This window comes from Uloborus diversus, chromosome 7, assembly GCF_026930045.1.
Source record: "Uloborus diversus isolate 005 chromosome 7, Udiv.v.3.1, whole genome shotgun sequence".
Lineage (NCBI taxonomy): Eukaryota > Metazoa > Arthropoda > Arachnida > Araneae > Uloboridae > Uloborus > Uloborus diversus.
The window spans coordinates 68,490,109-68,512,604 of record NC_072737.1 but is presented as its reverse complement, the minus strand read 5'-3'; the positions used below and the strand labels follow the sequence as shown (position 1 = coordinate 68,512,604).

Genomic DNA, 22,496 nt, shown 5'->3' with positions numbered 1-22,496 from the left:
ATTTTCTTTTACTTTATTTTTTACATTAGTGTACAAAAAATGCAAGTACAAGTTTTCTACTGAAAACTTTTTATTTTATCCTAAGTACTTATGTACTTCGAAGAAAGAAATGTACAATAAAATGTGATTAATATATTGTTACTTAATGTAACTATTATATTGAATCAATTTTATTCATCAGTTATTTGAATTTAAAGTAATGTAAATTCTAGGGTAAGAATGTCAAATGGCCACTACTGACTCATACATGTGGCTACTACTGAAATTTTCAGATTTCGGAGTGGTCACCAATAGATCATATTTGAAGTTTGGGAGAAAATGGATAAAAAATTGACATTCTGGCATTTTTAGAAAACGGGACGATTAAGGAATAGTTGGGCTATAATTCGCTGATTGAGTTTTAAATCTGGAATTAATATTGTAGACCCACAGTTTAAAAAAGACACAAAATATGTTTAATGTAGCCACTAACTAGTGCGTTTACCTTACGCCCCTAGTATTGCCGCTAATCAATGCAAAAAAATGTTGTAGAATGATTCATCTTCTAAATATTGATAATTTTAACTTGATTCAAAGGATCATTCGCTAAACATCGCCAATAGCTCTGAATTGAGACCAGATTCGAAAAATCATTTTTTTCCGATGACAAAAACTTGGCGACCAAATGGTTTGCAACATATCATCAAGTGGTTGCCAACTTATAACATCACTTAAGTCTGTACAGAGATTAGCAAATTTGCCTCAAAAAAAGTGTGAAAAAGCCTTTTTGGAACATCCGAATGCAACCAAAAGGAGAAGTGCACAAAGAGATCCCGCTCAAAGCCTACATACAAAATTTCAATCGTCTACGGCATACCATTTTCGAGTTATACAAGATACACAGGGTTCGTACGGGTCATGGAAATCCTGGAAAGTCATGGAAAAAAAATAACAGAATTTCAGACCTGGAAAAGTCATGGAAAATTGAAATTTTCATTGAAAGTCATGGAAATTTATTTCAAGTCATGGAAAAATGTCATGGACAAAGAGAAAGGAACTGTAGTTAAAGGAGCATTAGAAATTGAGTGATTTAACAGTATAGGACATAAAAGCTATTAAAAGTGGAAAATGGAATGATCCAAAAATCAAATCTGAATTTTGAAATCTCATTGCATCCACTTCTGTCGCAGCCGCTTGCCGTTTTTTGTAATGTGATTTTACTGCCTGGACATCACTTATTTTTAATTTTCTGTTATTTTCAACACTTCTTATGTTTCATATTTTGTAGTAGCAAAATTTCACGTTCTTAGTTTTGCCACACCCACTCAAAAAAAAAAAAAAAGCAATTGAATTGCATGTGAGTTCGATTCCATCACTCGTAAGGACTTTATTATTAAATTTATCAGAGTTTATCTTAATTTGTTGAATCTTTTAGAAAATAAAGATCTTAAGTCAGGCAATAGAATACAGAAAAAGAGAAATTCTAATGCTCTATCACAGTAGTGCCCAACATAGGGCACACAAAACTAATCCATTCGACCCACTGCTACATTCAATGTTGGGAATTAAACGTGTTCTGGAATTTCTGAACCTATCAATTTGTATGCATTTGAAATTATGCAAATTTGTAAACAAAACAAACATACTTTTGAATCAGAAGATTGATTCATTACTGAATGTTTTTTTCTAAAAAGATCTGGTTTAGAAACATGAAGAACTAAACTATGTGGCTTTACTTTAAAGAACCAAACTACTGTCAAGTTACGTGGATGATTAAAGGCACTGTTGACACTGAAAGTTAACTTTTGAAGCAAATTTATTGAAACTTAGTGATGATTCATTCAACCTTTGTCAATTTCTATATCATTCTGCCTGTTTAAAAAAAAATATCAAAAATATATATCTTAATATGACATTTAAGCATCATCATATTCGCTTCACCACATTTTTACTTTACTTAAATTTATATGATGAAGACAAATAAGAATAGTTTAGTTTTTTAAGTGTGCACTTATATTTTTTTCCATTATGAGTAAGTGCTTCAATGAGGCTGTGGCATTCATATAAAGGTTTTGCTAATGCTCATTTCCAAATATTACCAAGTTTGAGATTAAATAGTGCTATTCTCTTCGTGTAACGAGGTCATGAAAATTTTCATTGAAGTCATGAAAAAGTCTTGGAAAAGTCATGGAATTTTTTCTCCAAATAGAGTATGAACCCTGGATACAATACATACACAGACTTCACGAGAAAATTTGTAGCTATTAACTACGGGATGGCCAATATGGATATCTCGTGCGCCCATACGTTTTTAGGTACATATGCACGTGCGGAAGGGCAGAAAAAAATACTCAACATTCATTTGAGACTGAGTAAAATGTAAATGTAGACCAAAATTTGATGGGAAAATTTCCGTGATTTCAATATTTCCTCTACTACGTATGTAAAATTAAGTAAAACTGGAAAACTCTTGACACATCAAAACATAAAAAGTAAACTTAAGGGTAATTAAATATAGGCATTATTAATTTACTTTCCTAACTTAACTAATTCACAAAACCTGATAAGAAACGCAAAAATATCGTTCCGAAGAAACATAGCTTCATTATATTTGTTATGTGTTCTTGTGATAACTGTTGTAAATTTGTTGTTTTGTTAAATTACGTTAACAGCATTCGTTTCCGAATACTTTCCAAGATATTTGCCAGAGTAATGTCGTATTGTAAGTTTTCGTTGCATGAAGATGTGCATTTGAACTTCTACCGATTTTCATTGCCACATTGAGAGCTTTCATGTTCATGAATGTAATCATCAACTCTTTCATTGTACGATTTTTTCTGGTACTGTTATGACTGATTTAAAATTTACTTCAAAGAAATGAACTTTGGTTACAGGTGTGGTCAACTTGTTAAACATCATAGAAAAAAGAGTTTTACATAAAATGTAAATGTCAATCGCACCCTTTTCTCAAAATAACTGAAGTAAATCAATTTACCGAATTGTTTTTCAACGCTTTTAGTGCACATTTATTAAAACATTTGCACTGTAAAATATATTTACAAAGTGGAACTTTAAAGAAAGCTTTGCCCAATAGTTTTATGCTTCATTACGAAATGTGATGCTATTAGAATGATGCAAAAGAATTCAGCACAGCACTTGATGAATCAAGCACATAACGTTTCAAACTCAAACAGAACTTTAGATCCTCGTTGATAAATGAATATTAGGATTTCGTTCTCTAACTACAAGCAATCAAATAACTGAATTTAGTAAATACTATTTAAATGAAAAATACCTGTTTGATGTTTAAGCACCGTTATCCGAATTTTCGAGGTGGTTTTCAAACTGGTAAAATTCGATTTTCAATGGGAAAAATATTTTGACATTTTACAAATCGAAAGTACAATCCAATTAACAAATCTTTAAGTCTCACAGGGTTTTTTTTTCTTCCGCTGATTTTACCCGTAAAATTTCAGTATATACACATTAGTATCACATGCTGTTACTGCAAAAATAATATTGGGTCTGAAGCAGACTTGACGTTAAATCTCGGTTATCACAAATTTGCCATTTCAACTGCGCTTGCGCGCGGACTTAGCTTTTTGGGCTTTCTGTTTTAAGATTTCGTGTTGCTTGTTTATATTTAAGCTGAGCGAAAGTCCCACCAAATTAATGAATGCGATTAGAATATTTTCACAGCGACTTCGTGACATATTATATGAAACTACGGATATGAATAACTGATAATCTTAAGAGAAAAATGACACTTCAATATTTATTAGTTTGGAAATATTTGTTTAGCATAAAAGTAAAACACGTTGTTTACTTCAAAAATGATTGGAATATTAGTACAGAAATCAGTCTTTTGCGGATATTTTACGTTAGGCGTAAACAACTTAGTATTATACATTTTTATTTAAGTTGAGGGTTCGGCTTTGTATTAGAAGTGATGCTGAAATTCTAGTACGCTCTTCTGAGGTAAAAAATTTGGTCCTGAAAAAGGACAGACGATTCAGACACCGAATCCATTAATAATTAAGACGCAAAATTCAATCTTTACCGAGGCCTAAAAACTAAATCAGAAAAAACTTTGTGATTTCTAATTTTTATCTTTTGCCATCTCATATTTATTACCAAATTTAAAATGTTTGTAATTAATTTAGCAAGAGTTTTGAAATCAGCTAAGTCCGCGCGCAAGCGCAGTTGAAATGGCAAATTTGTGATAACCGGGATTTAACGTCGAGTCTGAAGCAGCTGCTTAACAGATGCCGATTTGAATATGAGCTTCATGTTGCCAAATACGTACAAAATATTTTTTCCAATTAAATTCTAATTTAAATGTTTCATGCCAAACCATAAAAGATTATTCTTATTCTTGTCCTCAACTGGTGCGCCAGTGCCATCTAGTGGGGCCATGGTCTAAGACAAGACAGAATAGAAAAAGTATATGTTAATTACAATTCGCAATATACTGTACTTAACGGACTAGCATTTTTATAGCATTTTGCTAATTGGTAATTTTTTACCAACAAAACATACTCGTGTACTACTGGTATTTTTCGAAGCATAAAACAATGTACAAAGCGCTTAAAAGTTCCTATTCTTTTCAAGATAACTTAATTTATTTCAAAATTTGCTATTCTTAGATGTTTGTTTCAAACCAAATGTTGTATTTATTTCCTGAATTTTTTTTTCATTGATAAAACAGGCGCGGGAGGAAACAGAAGAATCGTGTCAGGTATACATTATTTGTAATATTCTGATGTTTTTATCAAAAATCACTTTCAACTTCTTGATGTCGTATCACAAAAAAAATTCTGCATGACATTTCATATTCATGTTTTCTTGGTATAACTATGCAAAGTGGTGATTCGTTTCTGCAAAGCGATGTACTACGTTTTTGCAAAAACAAATTTTTATGCTGTATCTCCGTTGAAAAATAGTGGTATCCCTTTGCAAATAAAGATTAAGTAGAGACACATCAGCCATCTTGGGGCTAAACGATGCTTTCTTCCTATGTCTGCTATGATAAAGTAGCGTGTTTTGTTTCTTGATTGTGGATTAACGAAGAGTTAATAAGAAACGACAATTATGAAGCAAAATACGCTACTTTACCATAGCAAACATAGGAAGAAAACAGTGTTTCGACCCAAAATGGCGGACGTGTCACTACTTGATTCTGCGATTCAGAGCTTTACTTGCAAAGAGTCATTACTTCCTCAGATTTTCTTACTGTAGTTTGTTTTACATACAACTACAGCATGGGTGTAATGAACCCGATACGTTCCATTACGAGAGAAAGTAAATTTTTCGAATCAACTTTTAGTTTTTAAACTAAATTTTTCGTTAGATCTCGTTAACAGTATAAATATTCAAATATATATCTACAATTAATTTATTCCACTAATTTGACCGTCACCTAATGGGCAAGTATTTAAAGGATTTTAATGTTTAGTAATTTTGGGGGAAAGAGCCGACGCAAATAGAAAATTCGACTTGCTGACTAGAGAAATTCAATACTTTTCGGAAATAAACTAAACAGACAGTTAAAAGTTGCTTCAGTGTGAGTTTCGAACCTCAACAAATATTAACAACAACAATAGTCATTATATAAAGAAAGAATTTTCAAAATATTTAGCTTGCGATACATTAAAAAATTGGAATCCTTTTCCTAATACGTCTAAACGCTGCATAGAATATGGCTTTTGGCTTTCAGGTTTTATTGACTTGGCATTTGAAAATTGTTAGTTTTGAAAGGTTAAATCTTGTGCTTTTTGAGCGTATGTACATCTGCACGACTATGTTATTGATGTAAACGTCGATGCATGATTGATGTTAATGTTGCACGATTACGTTTTAACTGTTAAATGTAAATTGCATGCGTGGATTAGTAATCATTTTCGTGAAAAACTAAACTCAAGAAATGTAGCACAGAATACCGTTATAAGGTTTAAAGTGTTTTCTTTTAGTGTAACTAACTGATATTATGAGGAAAAACTTGAAACCATACTAAATGTCTCGTTACGTGAGTAACAATTGACAGATTAGAATAATATTATTGTGAGGAACCCTACATTCAATATTCTTCAAGATTCAAAGTGTGTTTTAATGCTTTTCAGTATTTGGTTCAAACTGAAGTTAGTTGCGTTTTAATTTGCTTAAAGTTTCAAATATTTTCGCAACTTGTTGTGATGAACGTTAGAAAGTAGTAAATGTTTATTTGTGTGTTACACATTTTTGTTACTGTGCATGATATGTTTGTATTTGTTCAAACTTCATTTGTACCAACTACTAAACAAGTTTCGAATGTAAACAAAAATTTGTATATTTTTAATTTCCCTTTAGCAGCGAGATGTCATGAAACTTCTTTCAGTGTGTTGTATATTCTCTTTCCAAATACGAGAAACATTTTCTTTAAAAAGTTTACAGCATTTGATATAAAATTATAACGATTAAACTGGAGCAACAGCGTATGCTAGAAATGTCAAAATGCGTATAATTTTCATGAAAGATTTTGGCGATTTTATTTTCATCAGAAGATATGGAACTTTTATAATTGTTAGGAAAGATGTTGTGAGAAATTTATTCTATTAAACTTATTTTAGCTTTAAACTATCAACAGAATTAATCAACATTCACTTAAACGTCGTGATATGACGTTCATCATTGTAATATATACCTCTTACTTTAGCAAGCTAATCATCCAAGGGCGCCCATATAAGGGGGCAAGGGGGGGAAGCTCGCCCCCCCCTTGGAAATTAGAACTTCTCTGCTTTTAATACTCTTTTTTTTTTGCAAAAATATAAAAATCTTTTTTCTCCACCCATTAATGAATAAATATTTAAAAATGTCAAATTTTAATGACTCTAATCTGTCCTGAAATCCGCCTCCATGGGGAAAATATCCTGCTAAACCATGGTTGAAATTTCTGAGCCCCCCCCCCCTTACAATTTTGCATATGGGCGCCCATGAAATCATCCAATTGTTGAAATAAACTAATATAGCTACTTTCGTTAAAAGTAGCTAAATTATTATTACATTTCTATGTTATTACAATCATATCGATTTTAATTTTTGTTCTCAATTGAAAAATAAACATTCTATATGAGAACAAAATTCTAAAATTTAACACAATCCACTCGTACACGAAAGAAAATAACGAAAAATCTATTTTAGCAGCGTTAGTAAAGAATGTTTTTCTGCGTCACGTGATACAAAAAAATGCGATCTTATGATCAATTTTATTTCTTTAAAAATTAACTGTCTAACTGAATGCCAGCTCTGTTTTTACGTGCATTATCTATTGGTGTTTCCTATCAATGTTTTAAAAATATTTTATCGTATAATTTAAGCTTCATAATTGTAAAAAAATAGAAACACTTTTTATGCGTGAATGATAATTTTAGTTCATTACACCTTAGCACAATCAAAAGAAAATGAATTAGTTTTAAAATGTTTATAATTGTAATTAATGAGGCATTCATTACTGTTATTATTGGTTTGTTGTTGAGTTTTAAAAAATGCACTTTGTTCTGCTTATGCTTCACATTGAAGTTTTCTTTAAAAATTATGATTTTTTTTAAACGCATTGAATTTTAAAATACACTTTAAAGCATTTGGAAAGATGACACACCCAGAGCAGGAGGTATGTGAAAGCGCTCTTGATGACAGACAGAAAACATTTGGAAGTTTGTTATATTTGATATTGATGTTGATATCCTTCATGGTGTTGATTTATATTGCTCTCTATCATTAATATGGTACATAGCATTTGGTTTAAATGTTAAAAATATATATATAAAATTTGAATTCCTTTTTTTTTTAATTTCATGTTTTCACAATCATGGATTGCAGCCAAAAAGGGACATCGTCCTCCTTTACAAGTCCTTAATTTTAACACTTATTACCAATATTAAAATGGTAGTTTATACCCAGGTAGGAGCTTATGGGCGACCCCCTCCCTCTCCCCCCTCGAAAAAGTGTATTCTGTTGAAAAGGCATTAGTAGTAAAAGTTTACTTTTGTAAATAAACTATAAAAATATGGCGCAAATTTCCTTATACCAAAGTTTCGAAAACGATTAGTTTGGCCTTTGAAGTTCTGGACAGAATTTTGAATTTTTCACGTCAAAAAATAAGCCTGAGCTCCGGTGAACTCAAAACATAAATCAAGGATGTGTGAAGTTTTTAAAATTCGTTCAGTTCAATTAAAAGGATCACGTGACTTATAGTTACCAAAGACCATCCAAAATCGATTAAATGACGTTTAACAGGCGAAATGAGATTTAAAAACTATCTAGATTGCTCAATGAAAGCGTAAACCAAGCGTAAAGTTTCTTTAAAATTGTGTTTTTCTTTTTTTTTTTCAACTGTCTAAAGCGAAAACATTTTAAAACCTCTCTGTTGTAGTGAATAACACATATCATTGACGACTCTTTTTTTAATAGTTCACGAACTGAAAAAAAAGTCCGTATTTTCTTTTCAAAAAAGTCAAAGTGAGTTTGCTCTTGAAATAGACACATTTTTTAAGTATTTGGAAACTATTCTATCTGCATACAATGGAAGTTCATACTATAAATATTCCTACTCGTAGCAGAAACAAATATTTATTTTAAGGTGAAGTTTTAAAAAACGCAAATGAGCGTTAAAAAATGAAAAATGCTTTTAAAGCTTTGGCGAGTCGAAGTAAATGCCCTTAAAATGTCACCTCCAGAATTTTCCATGTGAAACTATCCATCGCAAATCAACGTTCCGTTGATTTTGTGCAGTGTAAGCTTCTTTCCACTTTGGTTCTATAGATCGTAACATGTGCTCCACAAGATTTTCTTGTCACAAGGAGAATATATTTATTTCAAGTTATTTTTTAATCCAAAGTTTTTTAAATTTAGAGGAACTTCTTCAAAATAACTCAACCCATCTTTTCAGTATGTGGAATTTTTTATACAACAAGCAGTTTTCATAGGGGAACAGTGATTTGACGACTTAGATCTGTAAATTGTTTTTTTGATTATTATGTCGACTGAGTCCACACACACAAAGACGATTTCAGTTCTAGTGCATCAAGGCAAATGTTTAAGCTATTGAACCAAAGGCTCAAAGGTCGTCACATAAGGCTCAAAGCGACCAATTTACAAAATGTAGGACATCCTTGAAAAATACAAGACAAAAGAAAATATTTTTTAGGTTCGCAACAAATATTTACATTGCATGCACAGTTCAAAAAAAAAAAAAAAACATATCTTTTTCAGATGTCTAATAAACATGGAAATGCACTCTATGACGAAAGTCGACGCAATAGGAAAAAGTTGTCAGAATGAAATGAAATTTACATACACGTAAAGGCAAAAGCAAAATAATCATATATTACAGGAAAAAAAAACTCAAATGAATGGAGCTTTTAGTACCGTGTTGAGTAATCTGTAGCGAGAATGCATAATGCGATACAGTTGAGTAGTGAGACTAGCAGTCTCGTAGGATGTCCTACGCTTTTTCGTACCCCAGTTACTGTAAACGCGACACTAATTCGATCAAACTTACAGGCTGTTCAACTAGCTGTTTCGAGTGATTGAGAAGGTAAGCTCGATTTGTGACTTGCAATTTGCTCAACGGTAATATGCTCCATTTGAGACAAATCGAGGCATCGCACAGGCCCGAGAAGGTGATAAGAGTATGTTGCCCTCACGTATGTAACATTTTGTTTCATTCTCACAACTCTTTCTTGGTGCCTTTTTTTATATATTTTTTATAGTGTATTTTGCATTCCTTAACTGCCCATCCCCCCTCCCTCCCCGTGACAATAAAGTGAATCACAAACAGTAGATTTAGAAAAGAAACACTTTTTTCTTTAATTTTAAAGTGCTTATATCGACTAATAGGAGAACAGTAAGTCTTGTGTGGAACACGTTATTCCACGGAAAGTGGTCATAAGGGCCACATTCACATAAGGTGTTGACGGAAAAAGCTAACGTGGTGAAGAAAACTAAAGGTCTGTCCATAAATAATGTCAAACCTTTTTTTCCTCATTTTTGACCCCGCCCCCCCCCCCCTTGCCACAGGTTATCACACATTTCAACCTTCTCCCCTCTCCTTGTCACATGTCATGCTATTTTTCATTGAGATTTCGTTTTAAAAAAAAAGTATGATGTCACTTCTTGTTACCACCTTCCTATCCTTTGTCGCAAACTGTCACAACTTCACCCCCCCCCCCTTCCTCTCAAAACATAGCATTATTTGTGGACAGCCTACAGTTCTGCAATCAGCATGACTATTTTCCTACATAACAGCTGAAAAATTCAACTTTCCAGAAATTTTGTTAAAAATTGTTTCCTTGTGTTTGTTTTTAGTCCTATTTATTTTAAAGTATGTACGTTCATGAAAAGTAATTTATGCAAACAAATACCGAACAGCTCGTGACGGCATCCAGAGACAGCAGTTTTTCCCAAGTTTGTGAATCAACAGACTCCAACAGCAAGAAAGAAAAAAAAACCTCTTTTGAAGCTGCCTATACTGGTTATTCCAGACAGTTGACCTCAAACAAGGGTGAAATTGCAGATCTAGATGCCGAAACGAGCTGTTCGGTATTTACTTACAAATCTGCTTTAGCTCCGGCTATGGAGCGGCAACTTGTCGTAAACTACTGTCCACCTCTGGAAAGATGAGCTCCGCTGCCCGACCGATTCAACGGTTCCATTACTTGAAACAGGGTTGGAAAAAACCGCTTAAGAAATTGCGGATTTAGTTGGCAGTGTACTGCCCATTTAGCAAACAATATTACTATAACTAATTATTAGCCAGCGGTATGGGATTTTCTCGCCAATAAAAGGGTTGCAATAGTAGCCCAACCTCGACTAACAATTCATCTTCTTACCCTTGAAAGAAATGGACTTGTTCAAGGCCATAGCTCAACTTGTCGGAGGTGAACAGTACTGACTTCTGTAAGTGAAACAAAAAGTCTAATTTTACGGGGTTTTTTTTTTTTTTTCTTTTTTTACTTCTTTCCACAGCCCCACACAGCCCGCAGAGGAAGCGGCTCTCCCTACGTATGAAGAGCTTCTCATTGGACAGTCCGGAATCCAGCGAGCACGTGCACCGTAGGCAGCACCATCCTTTAGGGCAGCCCTCTTCTCATCATAGCTCTCATAACCAATGTAACGTACCAAGAGCACCCAAGTGCATTCGATACTTTTCAAGAGGATCGTTTTTAGAATACATTGTAGGGTGGAGAAAAAAAAGATCTGACAAAACTTCTAAAAAATACTTAGAAAATAGTGAATATCAGTATTGAAAATTTCAGAGTTTGGAATTTTGAAGCTTTTTGTTTACAAAATAAAAATTTACAAACAAAAAAAAAGAAAGAAATTTTGAAATTTGGGAATTCAAACTTTTCGTTTGCAAAAAAATAACAACTAATTATAAAGATTAAAAGAAATAAATTTTAGCATTAGGAATTTTAAAGTTTACCTTTATAAAATAAAACTTACAAGATAAGGACAAATAAATAAACATAACCGTTTGAAATTTTAAAACGTTTTGTTTACAAAATAAAAAAATGTTACTAGAAATTATTTTAAAAAATTTAGAATTTTACCTAAATTTTAATTTTTTGCAAAATATAAATTTAACGCAAAAAGCTTTGAAATAAGGCAGATTGATATCACCCGAATAATACTATGTTGATAGGCACTAAAAAAAAAAAATTTCTATGCATAAGAAAAAGTTTGTTGGCGCGCTCATGCTTTGTGAAAGGTAGCACGTTAAAATAGTGTTGAGCTTTTTTATTTTCTCATTAGAAGTCCTGCTAAAAATGGGCACATAATAAGCATAAGCTGTCATTTTCAGAATAAAAGATTAACTCGGAGTAATTAGCTGCAAAATGGAAAGTAATTCCTTAATGGAGAGAAAATTGACCTAAAATACGGCGATTAAGTAGAATTATGGGTTTGTAAAATTCGGATAATTGCAAAATTTTAGTCAACATAATCCTCAAAATAGTTCAATACTAATTCACATAAAAAGTTTCTGCTATGAAACAGACAAATGATATCATCGTTGAAAATTAAACGCAACATTTTCTTAATAGATTTGCTTCGTATCAGTAATTTACATTTTCGGAAATTTTCAATTGATAAAGCTTTATCATTCAAGTGTTGTTTTGGTAATACGTAAAATTTGTTTCAGAGAAATAACTATCAAAGATTTAATAAACAATATTCTATGAGATTTATCTGTTTCCGGCTTAGTATCCTCTCGTGTCCAAAGGTTGAGCATAATCACTTAGTTTAAAAGGAAAATTTTAAGAAATTTACTTGTATTGGAAGAAAGGAAATACAGGATAGAAGAAGATCATCATCATAACAGCTGGCTGTCAAGCCAATTCTAATTTGTTGAACTTACTGAATTATACTCAACTTTTGGATGCCAGTATACTACGCATAAAAAGAAAAGATTTTCTTTTAATTTCAAATTTATTTTAAAATGCTTCATGATGTTTGCTCAGTGTTTACACGTATACTTCTATGTGTATACAAAGAAAAACTGCATGAAATCGAAACATTCACTGTTTGAAGCTTGCTTAAACCACAAACGAACAATCGCATGAAATTATGAGGCAACAGTTAGTACTAACATCTGAAGTGGCCCTTCAGCGCGCAGTTGCATTGAATACATTTATAAATGTTTTATGTATGTATGATTTGCATCGTGTTCTTGTTTGAATGTCATCAAATTAACAGTATAATTAAGGAAATGGCAAAATAACATTCTATAATCTTGTTCTTTCGCTTCATGTGAAAAAATGTCATTTGTTTTAAATATTAATAACTTCTTACCAGGGGCGCCCCGAACTTATATTTTTGGGATGGCAGTCTTCCCAATTTTCCCGAATGGAAGTTCACATTTTTGCCGCATTGTGATAATTTTACCGAATGGAACTCCAAATTGCGCCGATTTCTGATAACTTTGTCGAACTGAACTCTAAATTCTGCCGAATGATGATAATTTTGCCGAACCGCGCGACAAAATTTTCCGAATCAGGAAATTTTTCTGGAGGTCACAGTGACCTCCCGTGACCTCCCTTCGGGGCATCCCTGCCTGTTATTATTATCTCTTTTCTCATGAAATTTTAATTTCTATTCTAGCGAAAAGAGCTGTAATCTTAAGTGACCATTTTCTATCGAAAAATTGAAAGGCTCCGGGCAAGAACGTGATAAGCCACACTTTTGAAAAATTGAAATAAACATGACGACGGATTATGTCATTTGGAGAAAAACATATCTGGTTTTACTATTGCAGAGTGTATAATACCTTGGAAAAAGTCTATAAATATTTTTTATAAGTTGGAATTTTGCCTACTGAAAAATTCACTTCACGTGGCATATCACAGTCTTGCCCCAAAAACCTTCAATTCTATGAGTGTTCTGCTGGTTAAAATTAAATGTAGTCCATAGCAAAACACAACATATGTGTAAAAGGCCCAAAGTTCAACAAGCAGTTTAGACGATGGTGGTAGTCCCTTTGTGGCGAATTTCGTGCAGTTCTTTTGAGATGCTGATTATATAAGAAATTAAATAAACCAGATTTTACAGAACCAAAATGCTGAGAGGCAATCAAAAGCTGATGTCGTAAATTCGATTCTAGTTTCACGAAATGTTGGTGAAGTGTGCAATACCTAGAGTGAAAAATTGGTTCATCTTTCATCCGAAGTTTTGATAGTGTATGTAACGACTAGCAGAAAGAAACGAATCTTCAAAAGCCTTGACGCCTGTCAAGTAAACTTGTTCTGTGCGCATACTACAAACAGGTTTACAGGGGCGAAAGATGTATCAATAATCCATATTCAGAGGCGCCTAGAAATTAAATTTTTGGAAAGACGAGAACAGTGATTTTGCCGAACAGAACTATAAATTTGACTGATAATTTTGCCGAAGAGAGCTCCTAATTTTTCGAATGACGATAACTTTGCCGAAACGTTAGACAAATTCTGCCTAATACAGAAATCTTTGGGAGGTCACAGTGACCTGCCGTGACGTCCCATCGGAGAACCCCTGTCCATATTAGTTGTATTAAAGCGCGTATTTGTGTGCCACATTTTGCATTTCATTCCAGTTCATGTTTCATTGCGAAGTTTACAAATGTGATGTTTTTTTAGCTCCCCAAAGTCCAGTCCATGGCAACCGTAGACATCTCCTCACCGCCAAAAACGTCCGGATGAGTTCAGTTGATCTGCCAGATGATAATGAAAAGTCCCTCAGCTCAGCGTCCACATCGCCTTGTCCTTCACCGGCAAGTATCTCCATAAACTGAAAGCCTCATGCTACAAAAGTTGGTTGTGTTTCTTAAGTGTATTGATGCATGAGCCGGAGTAGGGTTTATTGCTTCATGCATACGTTGAAAGACCGAATATGGCGAAAAATGGGTGTGAGGAAATGCAGAGAAAATTAGGGTTCAAACTTCGCAGATTTTTCAAGAAACATGCGAAATTTAACACGTTCAATATACCCCCAGAAAAAAAAAATCTGCAGCATGCAGACACTAGTAACAATTAAACCTCACTGAACAAATCTAAAACGCTGTTCCTGAAATGTTACGAATTTAATGTACTTACTGACGTCTTGGAGACGTCAATGAGTCTGTAATGTCATATGAAATCAATGACGACTCAAAGACGTCAAAGAGTCTGTGGGAAACCCATCAATCAGAGCAGTATGCAAATGTGGAGACCCCAATTGTGCAATCACTTAAACCCACACAAGAGCTGATTAAGAACCCATACTGCCAGAGTATGTTTATAACTGGAAGAGTGAGGATGTAGTGCTTGAACAGAATACCGAGTTGTATGGTCAGTACCTAACCACTACAGGTCTATATATTGCCATATGAAATTAATGACATCCTAGAGACGTCGAAGAGTTTGTGATGTCAATGAACTTGATGTCATCGCGGAAACTTAGCGACAGAAAAAAAAAACTTTTTTTTTTTTCGTTTACAACTATTTTAATATTTGAGGCATTCCGCGTCAATGTACCTGATTTCTTTAACCTTCCCCGCTTGACGTCCCCAAATTGAAGGAAATTTTATAGAGTTGTAGCAATCTTAGCCTAAACATGGCAATTCACCTCACACAAACTGGTCCACCAGTTTGGAGGGGTTTTTTTTAGGAGGGGGGATCCTAGATCCTCAGGATTTGAATCTTGGAAGCTGAAAATGTTCATAGATGATTTTCAAAGACAATTCTGCACCTCTATAAAATTTCATCCAAATCGAAGAAAGTCGAGTGGGGACCACTAAGTCACTCGACATGGAGTGACTCATATGTAATAGCTTCGAAAACTTAAATTTTTTAAATCTAGTTTTTTTTTTTTTTTTTTTGGTACTAATCCTGTATTTTTTATTTGGTCTCATTTCAGAAGCCTCATAGACTACTGCCAACTAACCTTTATGTAGTACTTTATAATTTTAGAAGTCGTCATCCAGACGAGATTGATTTGAAGTGAGTATAACATATAAAATGCAAGTGGGCATGTTTTGAAGTAAATTGTTACATTCACCCTATTTCATTTCATTGTAGATTTTTCTGCAATTACATAAAAAGGTCACAAATAAATTGGGCGCATGCCGAGTTTTGTTCGACTACTTATTACGTTACTTTTTGAGATAAAGAGTTGAAAAAATCATTCTTTACCATATATACACACACAAACAGACTTTTCCAAAACTGGTCAAAATGTATTCTGAAAATTTTCACGAATCCAATCTTTTATTCCATATGCTTTACACATAAATGAAAGTAAAAAGGGCAATTAATCTATGTAGTGCAGAGTTTCTCTATTCTCTGTGAATACGACATAATCACGAGATTTTGAAAACAAGAACTGGAGGTTAACTTTTTTTGCCTGACTTTTTAAATTAAAAAAAAAAAACGTCAACCTATACGTTGTACATGGTGTTTAAGAAATGCTGTTAACTTTCGACTACATAGTTTGTTCTGTAGTCAGTTCAGTCCTTTGTTATGATTCACGTCTGTTTTTTAGCCTATTTTTCCAATCTTTCGGTCATAAGTCCTAAGTCTACAAGCAACACAATATAAAAAAAGAACGACGATTCAAGAACAATCATTGAAACACTGTCAAAAACATTAAAAGAAAAAGAGTCAATAAGAGTCGGGCATGTATTGAAGTGCTCTTCAGCAATCTGTACTCCGGGATAGCAGAGAGGACAGAAACCTGAATCTGCCAATCCAATCTATACTAATAAGGAACTATTGGTTCGAATTAAAAGATTCTTTGTGTTGAATGGTTCATTTATTAAGGAAGACTATGGGCCATTTTTTTATAAATCAGATTGATCGAAATATTTGTAATGGCAAATTACATTTGTAATTAATTTTTTAGTTCTATGAATTCCTAATAGATGGCGGGTAAGTTAACTCATCGAAAGAGCGCTGGCCGACATTGTCGATAGCTGCGAGGAATCATGCACAGCGTGGTTGGCTACGCTATTGTGGTCAGCGAACTGATTTTTTAATGCGTTTTTTTTTTTCGTTATTCAGGTACATAATTTGATTTTGTAGGATTTTTCTATTGGGTTTTCTTTTCCTTATTTCTTCAACGTTTGTTTTTGTTCTTATAGTTGAAAATAGTTACTTATCTAATGAAATTGATTTGTCATATTATTGTGATTGTTCTTTACAACGTTTTTAATAAAGCATTGTTCATTTGGCGAAACATTTTAAATTGCAGAAAAAAACCGCTTCACTAGCTAAAAAGCAGGGTTACGGTAACGTGGTTGCTTGGCGCGTTAAGCGATGAACTATACAGTTGAAGGATTATTTTGATTTTTAATATTACTGTTAATCTTTTTATGTGTTTTGGCGAATAGTTTTAAATTCCAAAGAGACTTTGATAGGTATTTTCAAAAGATGTGTATGCATTGTAGTTGAAAAAAAATGTTCTTTTCACATATCAGAAGGGAGGGGGAGTGGATTTTTTTTATTTAACGAATTTTTTTTTAATTCTTAGCACGGGCATCGCCGTGCGGTAACTGCTAGTAGAGAATACCTGAGCTGGAGGTAGATGTCCTCTCATTAAAGTGAGAGTGCTTACAAACTGGTATGTAACTGGTAGATAGCTAGTGAGATAAATTTGTTTTATCTTCCAGTTTGTTGGCCCCTCGGCTTCAATGAGATGGCCATCTGCCTCCACCTCGGTTATTCCCTATTCCTGACTAATGTGTCCAAATAAGGAAGGTAACTGCAGTCTCTGGATGGGATAACCGGGCTGTCGGTATACTGCATGTAATATATTAATGTCAAACTTTGAACCTAAGTTAGAAACACGCGATTTAGAATTACAGAAATTGTTACTATAACATCAAAGCACGCAACAACCATTCACAAAGTCTTTAACATTTACTAATTTCTTACTGAATAATCAGAAAAAAACTGAAATCGATTTGTATGTATTGTCAGTTTTTTAAAAGAAGGTACATCGCCACGCCTCCTCGAACGCAGAGTTCCATTTTACGCGGGGGTGATCGGTAAGCAATCCACGTGCTTCCGAAGGAGACAAAAACCAGACATCCTTAACTTGGGCGAGCATTTTACTGTGGGAAAAGGCCTTAGTGTCCTTTACATCACTTTTCTGATGTAATTTTAGTTCTTCTTACATTTTAAAAACTGCTGCTTTTACAACAAAATGCTAGGATCCGAATATACCTTCTGCCGAAAACAGTGCAATAGAATCATCCGATACCACGTGACGAGGAAGGAATCGAGTGCCTTCTAAAAAACGGACAATACGTCCAAGTTAGTTAACATATGTGTCGTTCATCTTAAAAGTGGTGTATCTCCATGTAAATGATTTTACTTTGCCTTATTATATATAAAGCCCTTTGCAAATTTTTGCTTTGGAAAAAAATTACAAGCGTTCCGCTACAATTAGTCATCAGATATTTATCTTTCTAAAAGAACTTTGCTTCGCTTTTATACCAAAAGGTACAACTAAATGTGATAACCACTTACCAAACACATACGTATTTTAACCAAACGGCAGATAAACTACTTTTACAATGAACGATACAAAGATTAGTTAAAATGTAAAGCCCAAAATATGAAAGCATGTTGTATTTTTTGTAGGGCTGGCTGTATCATTACCGTAACAGACACAAGTGATCCAGATTGGTGGCAGGTATGTAGCTAGTCAAACTCTCATTATTGTTCCTTTTTTCCCTCCTCATTTATGGTAGGCACTAAATAACCATCTTTGCAGGGTAAATGCTTAGGCAAAATTGGTTACTTTCCTTCGAAATATGTGACGAAATTGCATCCTGGGGAACAACCTTTGCAAGTGACGCATACGGTCCATGTGAATGACGGTGAAAGTGGTCTCAAGCTTCTAACCGATCAGGTAATTATCGGTTCCCCCAATCATTGCTAATAGAATGTTATATCGAAGAAGAATTCGCAATTTATGAACAAACTGCCTTTGTTGGGTGTTTAGTTAACTTCGTTTAGGGACTCTCACCGTGAATAAACCTTACTTTTTAAATACTTTTTGTGGCGGCACAAAATGACATGCAAATAAGCAAACCTGTGGATAGCGAAATCAAGAGAAGCGAGTGAGTTTCCACGAGAAGTCAAGGTTAAAGCCGCTATATAAACACTCCGACGCATCAGCTTAAGTTTTGCCATTTCGGATCGGATTTTGCAGTGTTGCGGAGCTAGGGTTACCAGAGCAAAGTTTCGGGTTTTGCTAAAATTAGCCAAAAACAATATTTTATTTAATAAACAATTCACGTGCCGCTAATAACTGCTCTCAGTGAGAAATCTCCGAACGCGATAACTTGCCAGAAAAGACAACCACTCAAACACGCGCTCCGATCCAAAATGGCTGAACTCAAGCTGATGCGTCGGCTCGTATATATGAGGACCTTAGTCAAGGTCAAAGGGACAAGGTGTCAGATCCTCAGGTTTTGCTTTAGAGCTAGATGTGTGAGCAACTTTTATCAGTTTTTACCTTTTATATTCTTTACAAAGTTTTTACCGTTCCTGCAAATAAATGTTTGGATGTGTACCGTTTCCTGTAATGCATTGTAGCTTGCATCAGCGCTATCGCTGCAGCGCGGCATAGGAACTCCCGATACTTTTAATAATAAATTTTGTAGCTCGTTTGCTTCTTTTTTATTAAAAAAGACATTTTTATTGATAAGTGGTCAACATGTCTACAATGCAATGTGTCTGACATCGATAAAACAACACGCAATGTGCTTATCGTGCTGTCAAACAAAAGCAAAGTATGAACTAAAGTCCGACCGTGAACAAATGATCCTTGTCGCGTGCCATATTTTCCAGTTTAGCGACATTTGGGCGATATTAAAGAAAAATGTACTCTTAGTATATTTTCGTAGTGTGATTATTTAGAACTGAAATATTTACGTCGCAGCAATAACTGCATTGAGTTGGCAAAAAAGTAAAAAATGACACCCTTTGCATTCTTTATTGCAACCCTACTCTCGCCAGTTATCAACTGAAATTCTTTATAGGAGACATTATTTCTGACCAATGGCGGCTGAAAGAAGTAAAACCAAGGCCCACCCATTTACGTAGGGTGTGATTTTCCCAATGAGACATCTGCCTTGACTGCACAAAATTAAAATGTTTTACCTCTTTGGATAATTTCTTAAATTCTAATTTGACATATTCCAGCTCTAGAAACAATGACGCACTTGCAAATTCCGTTCTAACTTTCCTCTCCATATCACCCCTTCACGAAAATGGACAATTCTGAAAGAAGGCGGAGACAAGGGTTATCTTTTCGCGGTCAAACTATACTTCGAAGATGGCTTTGATAAGAAGATGAAGAAATACACTCCTCAAAAGTGAAATTCCACCATCAAGAATGTGCGTAGCGTCGTGAAAAAATTGCAAGAACGATGCCGTAGCGATGGATATGCAAATTATTAAAAAACAAACAAAATTGATTCAAAATCAACTGTTTAATTCAGTATCTAATATTTCCATCGTAAGCAGGCCGCTATATCCCGGCAGGCCATTTTCAGTGAGTTCATTGATGATTTCGTGAGGTCACCTTAGCCAAACCACATCCTCTGCTGTAAGCAGATCATCAATGGTTTGTGTCAGTGGTAAATTTCATATTCGCAATAAGTTTTGTCTGTTTTTTAATCATTTAGATATCTATCTTACTACTATTGCTCCTGTAATTATGTAATTTTCTTGATACTATGCACACTCTTTCTTGCTGTTGCAATATCACTCTTGAGGAGTTCATGAAGTAATCCTAGCATTACTACCTGCTCATAATGATTCGATCCTGTCTTTCATCCAGGCTAGTCATTTAGGGAGGCCAGGAGAGGACAATTGTTTCTCCCACTGCTTTGAGAAATCAATATGTTCACACACATGAGCAGTGAGAAGCAAAAAGATATTTAAGTGAAAAAGTTAAAAACTTGAAGATAACCAATACAAATGACATGTGAACCTCTTTTCTGTTGTGAGGCAAAAGAAAGTTCTTGTAGCCCTGGTAGCTGCTGCTATACAGCATGATTTAGAAAAAAAACAATGAAAGCCTACCTAGAACCGCATCTTTAAACACGTTTTACTCACAAAACTTGAAAATGTCCACTTACATCCCTTTGTTTCCTTCATATGCAGGCGTCGTTCTTGTTGTTTTTCGATATAAAATGCACTAAGAAGATCCCCCCACCCCTACTCTTCAAAGAATTTTAGAATTACGAACTTGCTGTCATTTTCAGAAACAAAGACATTTTTGATGGCCAACTGTTGCTTAAGCAGCGGATCGGAATCATTGTATCGCGGTCCAACTTTGAGTCACGGAAGGTTAAAAATTTGTCGTTACTTGCAACCACTTTTCTATTATGAAAGTCATGGGATTCATAACTAAATTTCACTGAACTGTTTATAAAAGTCTCAGTGCCATATGCAACAACATACATACATAAAAGAAACTGGCTTTTCGTTTCGAATTGCAATCTAAAATAAAAAGAAATTGACTTCAACGCACTGAAGCAGCGTTGAAGGTTACGATTGCATTAACTAATTGAAGCAAGAATAGAGAAGTAAAGGCAGAAGAGCAATTAAGGTGAACACACCAGTAATGACCAGTGCTGCAGCAGTGCTTAGCCACTTCAAGGTTTATATTTGAAAAAGTAGGATTCCAGGTCTCCCAATAGATTCAAAAATGCATCAAACGTACAGGCACGTTTGATGCACTTTTGAATTCATTAGGAAACCCGGAAAACTATTTTTTCAAACATATACCTTGAAGTAGCCACTACTGAAGCACTGGATACTACTGCTGAATTTACCCTAGTATGTACTTTTATAAATTATAATATCGTAACCCAGCAAGGAAAATGACAACCCAAAGAACAGCATTGGAGAAAATCAAGGTTTTACGCAACAGTACAACTTTTTTTTTTCTACTTGTATTAATTAACTCCTGTGCTTTAGTCTGTTTCCATGTTGATTGATCGATTTTTTTTCGTTCTAAAAATTTCCCTTCATATGAATCCTTTTTTTTCCCCCAACTTCATTCTACTTGTATTGACTTACTCTTGTATTTAAGTCTATTTCGATGTTTGTTTATTTATTGATCAACTTCTCCCTTTGTAATTTATTTTTTCGAATAAACAAAACAAAAGTAAACAAAAGCAAAACAAAAGTGAACAAAAGCAAACAAGAATTTAATTCCGTTATTTCAAATTACGGTAGCGTACTGTCCACCTCCGACAAGTTGAGCTATAGTCTTGAGCAAGTCCATTTCTTTTAAGGGAGAGCAATCAGTAAGAAGAGGAATTATTAGGCGCAGAGTTGGGCTACCATCACAACCCTTTCATTGGCGAGAAAATCCTGTACCGCTTGCTCCGTCTTACCTGAATTATATTGTTCGCCAAATGGGCAATAACACTGCAATCTGAATCCGCAAGCTCTTAAGCCTTTTTTCATCAAGTCTATTTCAACAAACGGAATCGTTTAATCGATCGAGCAGCGGAGCTCAACTTCCCAGAGGTAGACAGTAACTAACACACCTTTCTCCCCTCTAGATCGTCATCCAGATCGGAGACGAGAAGGACGGGATTGTGATCGTCAGAACTGGTGCTAATGAGAAATCGTACCCCTGTCCGATCAAGTACCTCAAAGAAGTGTGAGCCGAAATTCCATTTCCTCTGCGATTCCAGCTCGTCGATTGAAGTTTAAAAGGACCATTGATTCTTTGACTTTTTCACGGTGCATTGAAATGCTTTATTTTCATGACACGTAACACCGAAGTGATACCCTTCCTGGTGAAATGCGAAAATGGATTACATTGCTGGAGATGTGCAAAAAATGCACGCTTACGAGAGAAATTGTGATGTAGGTTAGAAAAGGAATCACTGCCGTTAAATCAGGGGTTCCTGGATCGATTTTTACGCTTGTAATGTTCATACAATCGTTCATGAAATCATAAAAAAATCCAATAACGTAACTCACTTAAATACAAATTTG

At 34.4% G+C, this 22,496-nt stretch overlaps 1 protein-coding gene across 1 annotated transcript in view; it reads left to right on the top strand.

Moving 5' to 3' along the window:
* Positions 1 to 22,159, top strand: part of LOC129227009 (uncharacterized) — a 122,819-nt gene extending 100,660 nt beyond the window's left edge. The window contains exons 11-17 of the mRNA XM_054861639.1: positions 4,688 to 4,717; positions 10,981 to 11,083; positions 14,119 to 14,257; positions 15,382 to 15,464; positions 18,108 to 18,159; positions 18,241 to 18,378; positions 22,055 to 22,159. Of these exons, the coding sequence (XP_054717614.1) occupies positions 4,688 to 4,717; positions 10,981 to 11,083; positions 14,119 to 14,257; positions 15,382 to 15,464; positions 18,108 to 18,159; positions 18,241 to 18,378; positions 22,055 to 22,159 (650 nt within the window). The remainder of the gene's footprint in view (positions 1 to 4,687; positions 4,718 to 10,980; positions 11,084 to 14,118; positions 14,258 to 15,381; positions 15,465 to 18,107; positions 18,160 to 18,240; positions 18,379 to 22,054) is intronic.
* Positions 22,160 to 22,496: the final 337 nt, after the last annotated feature.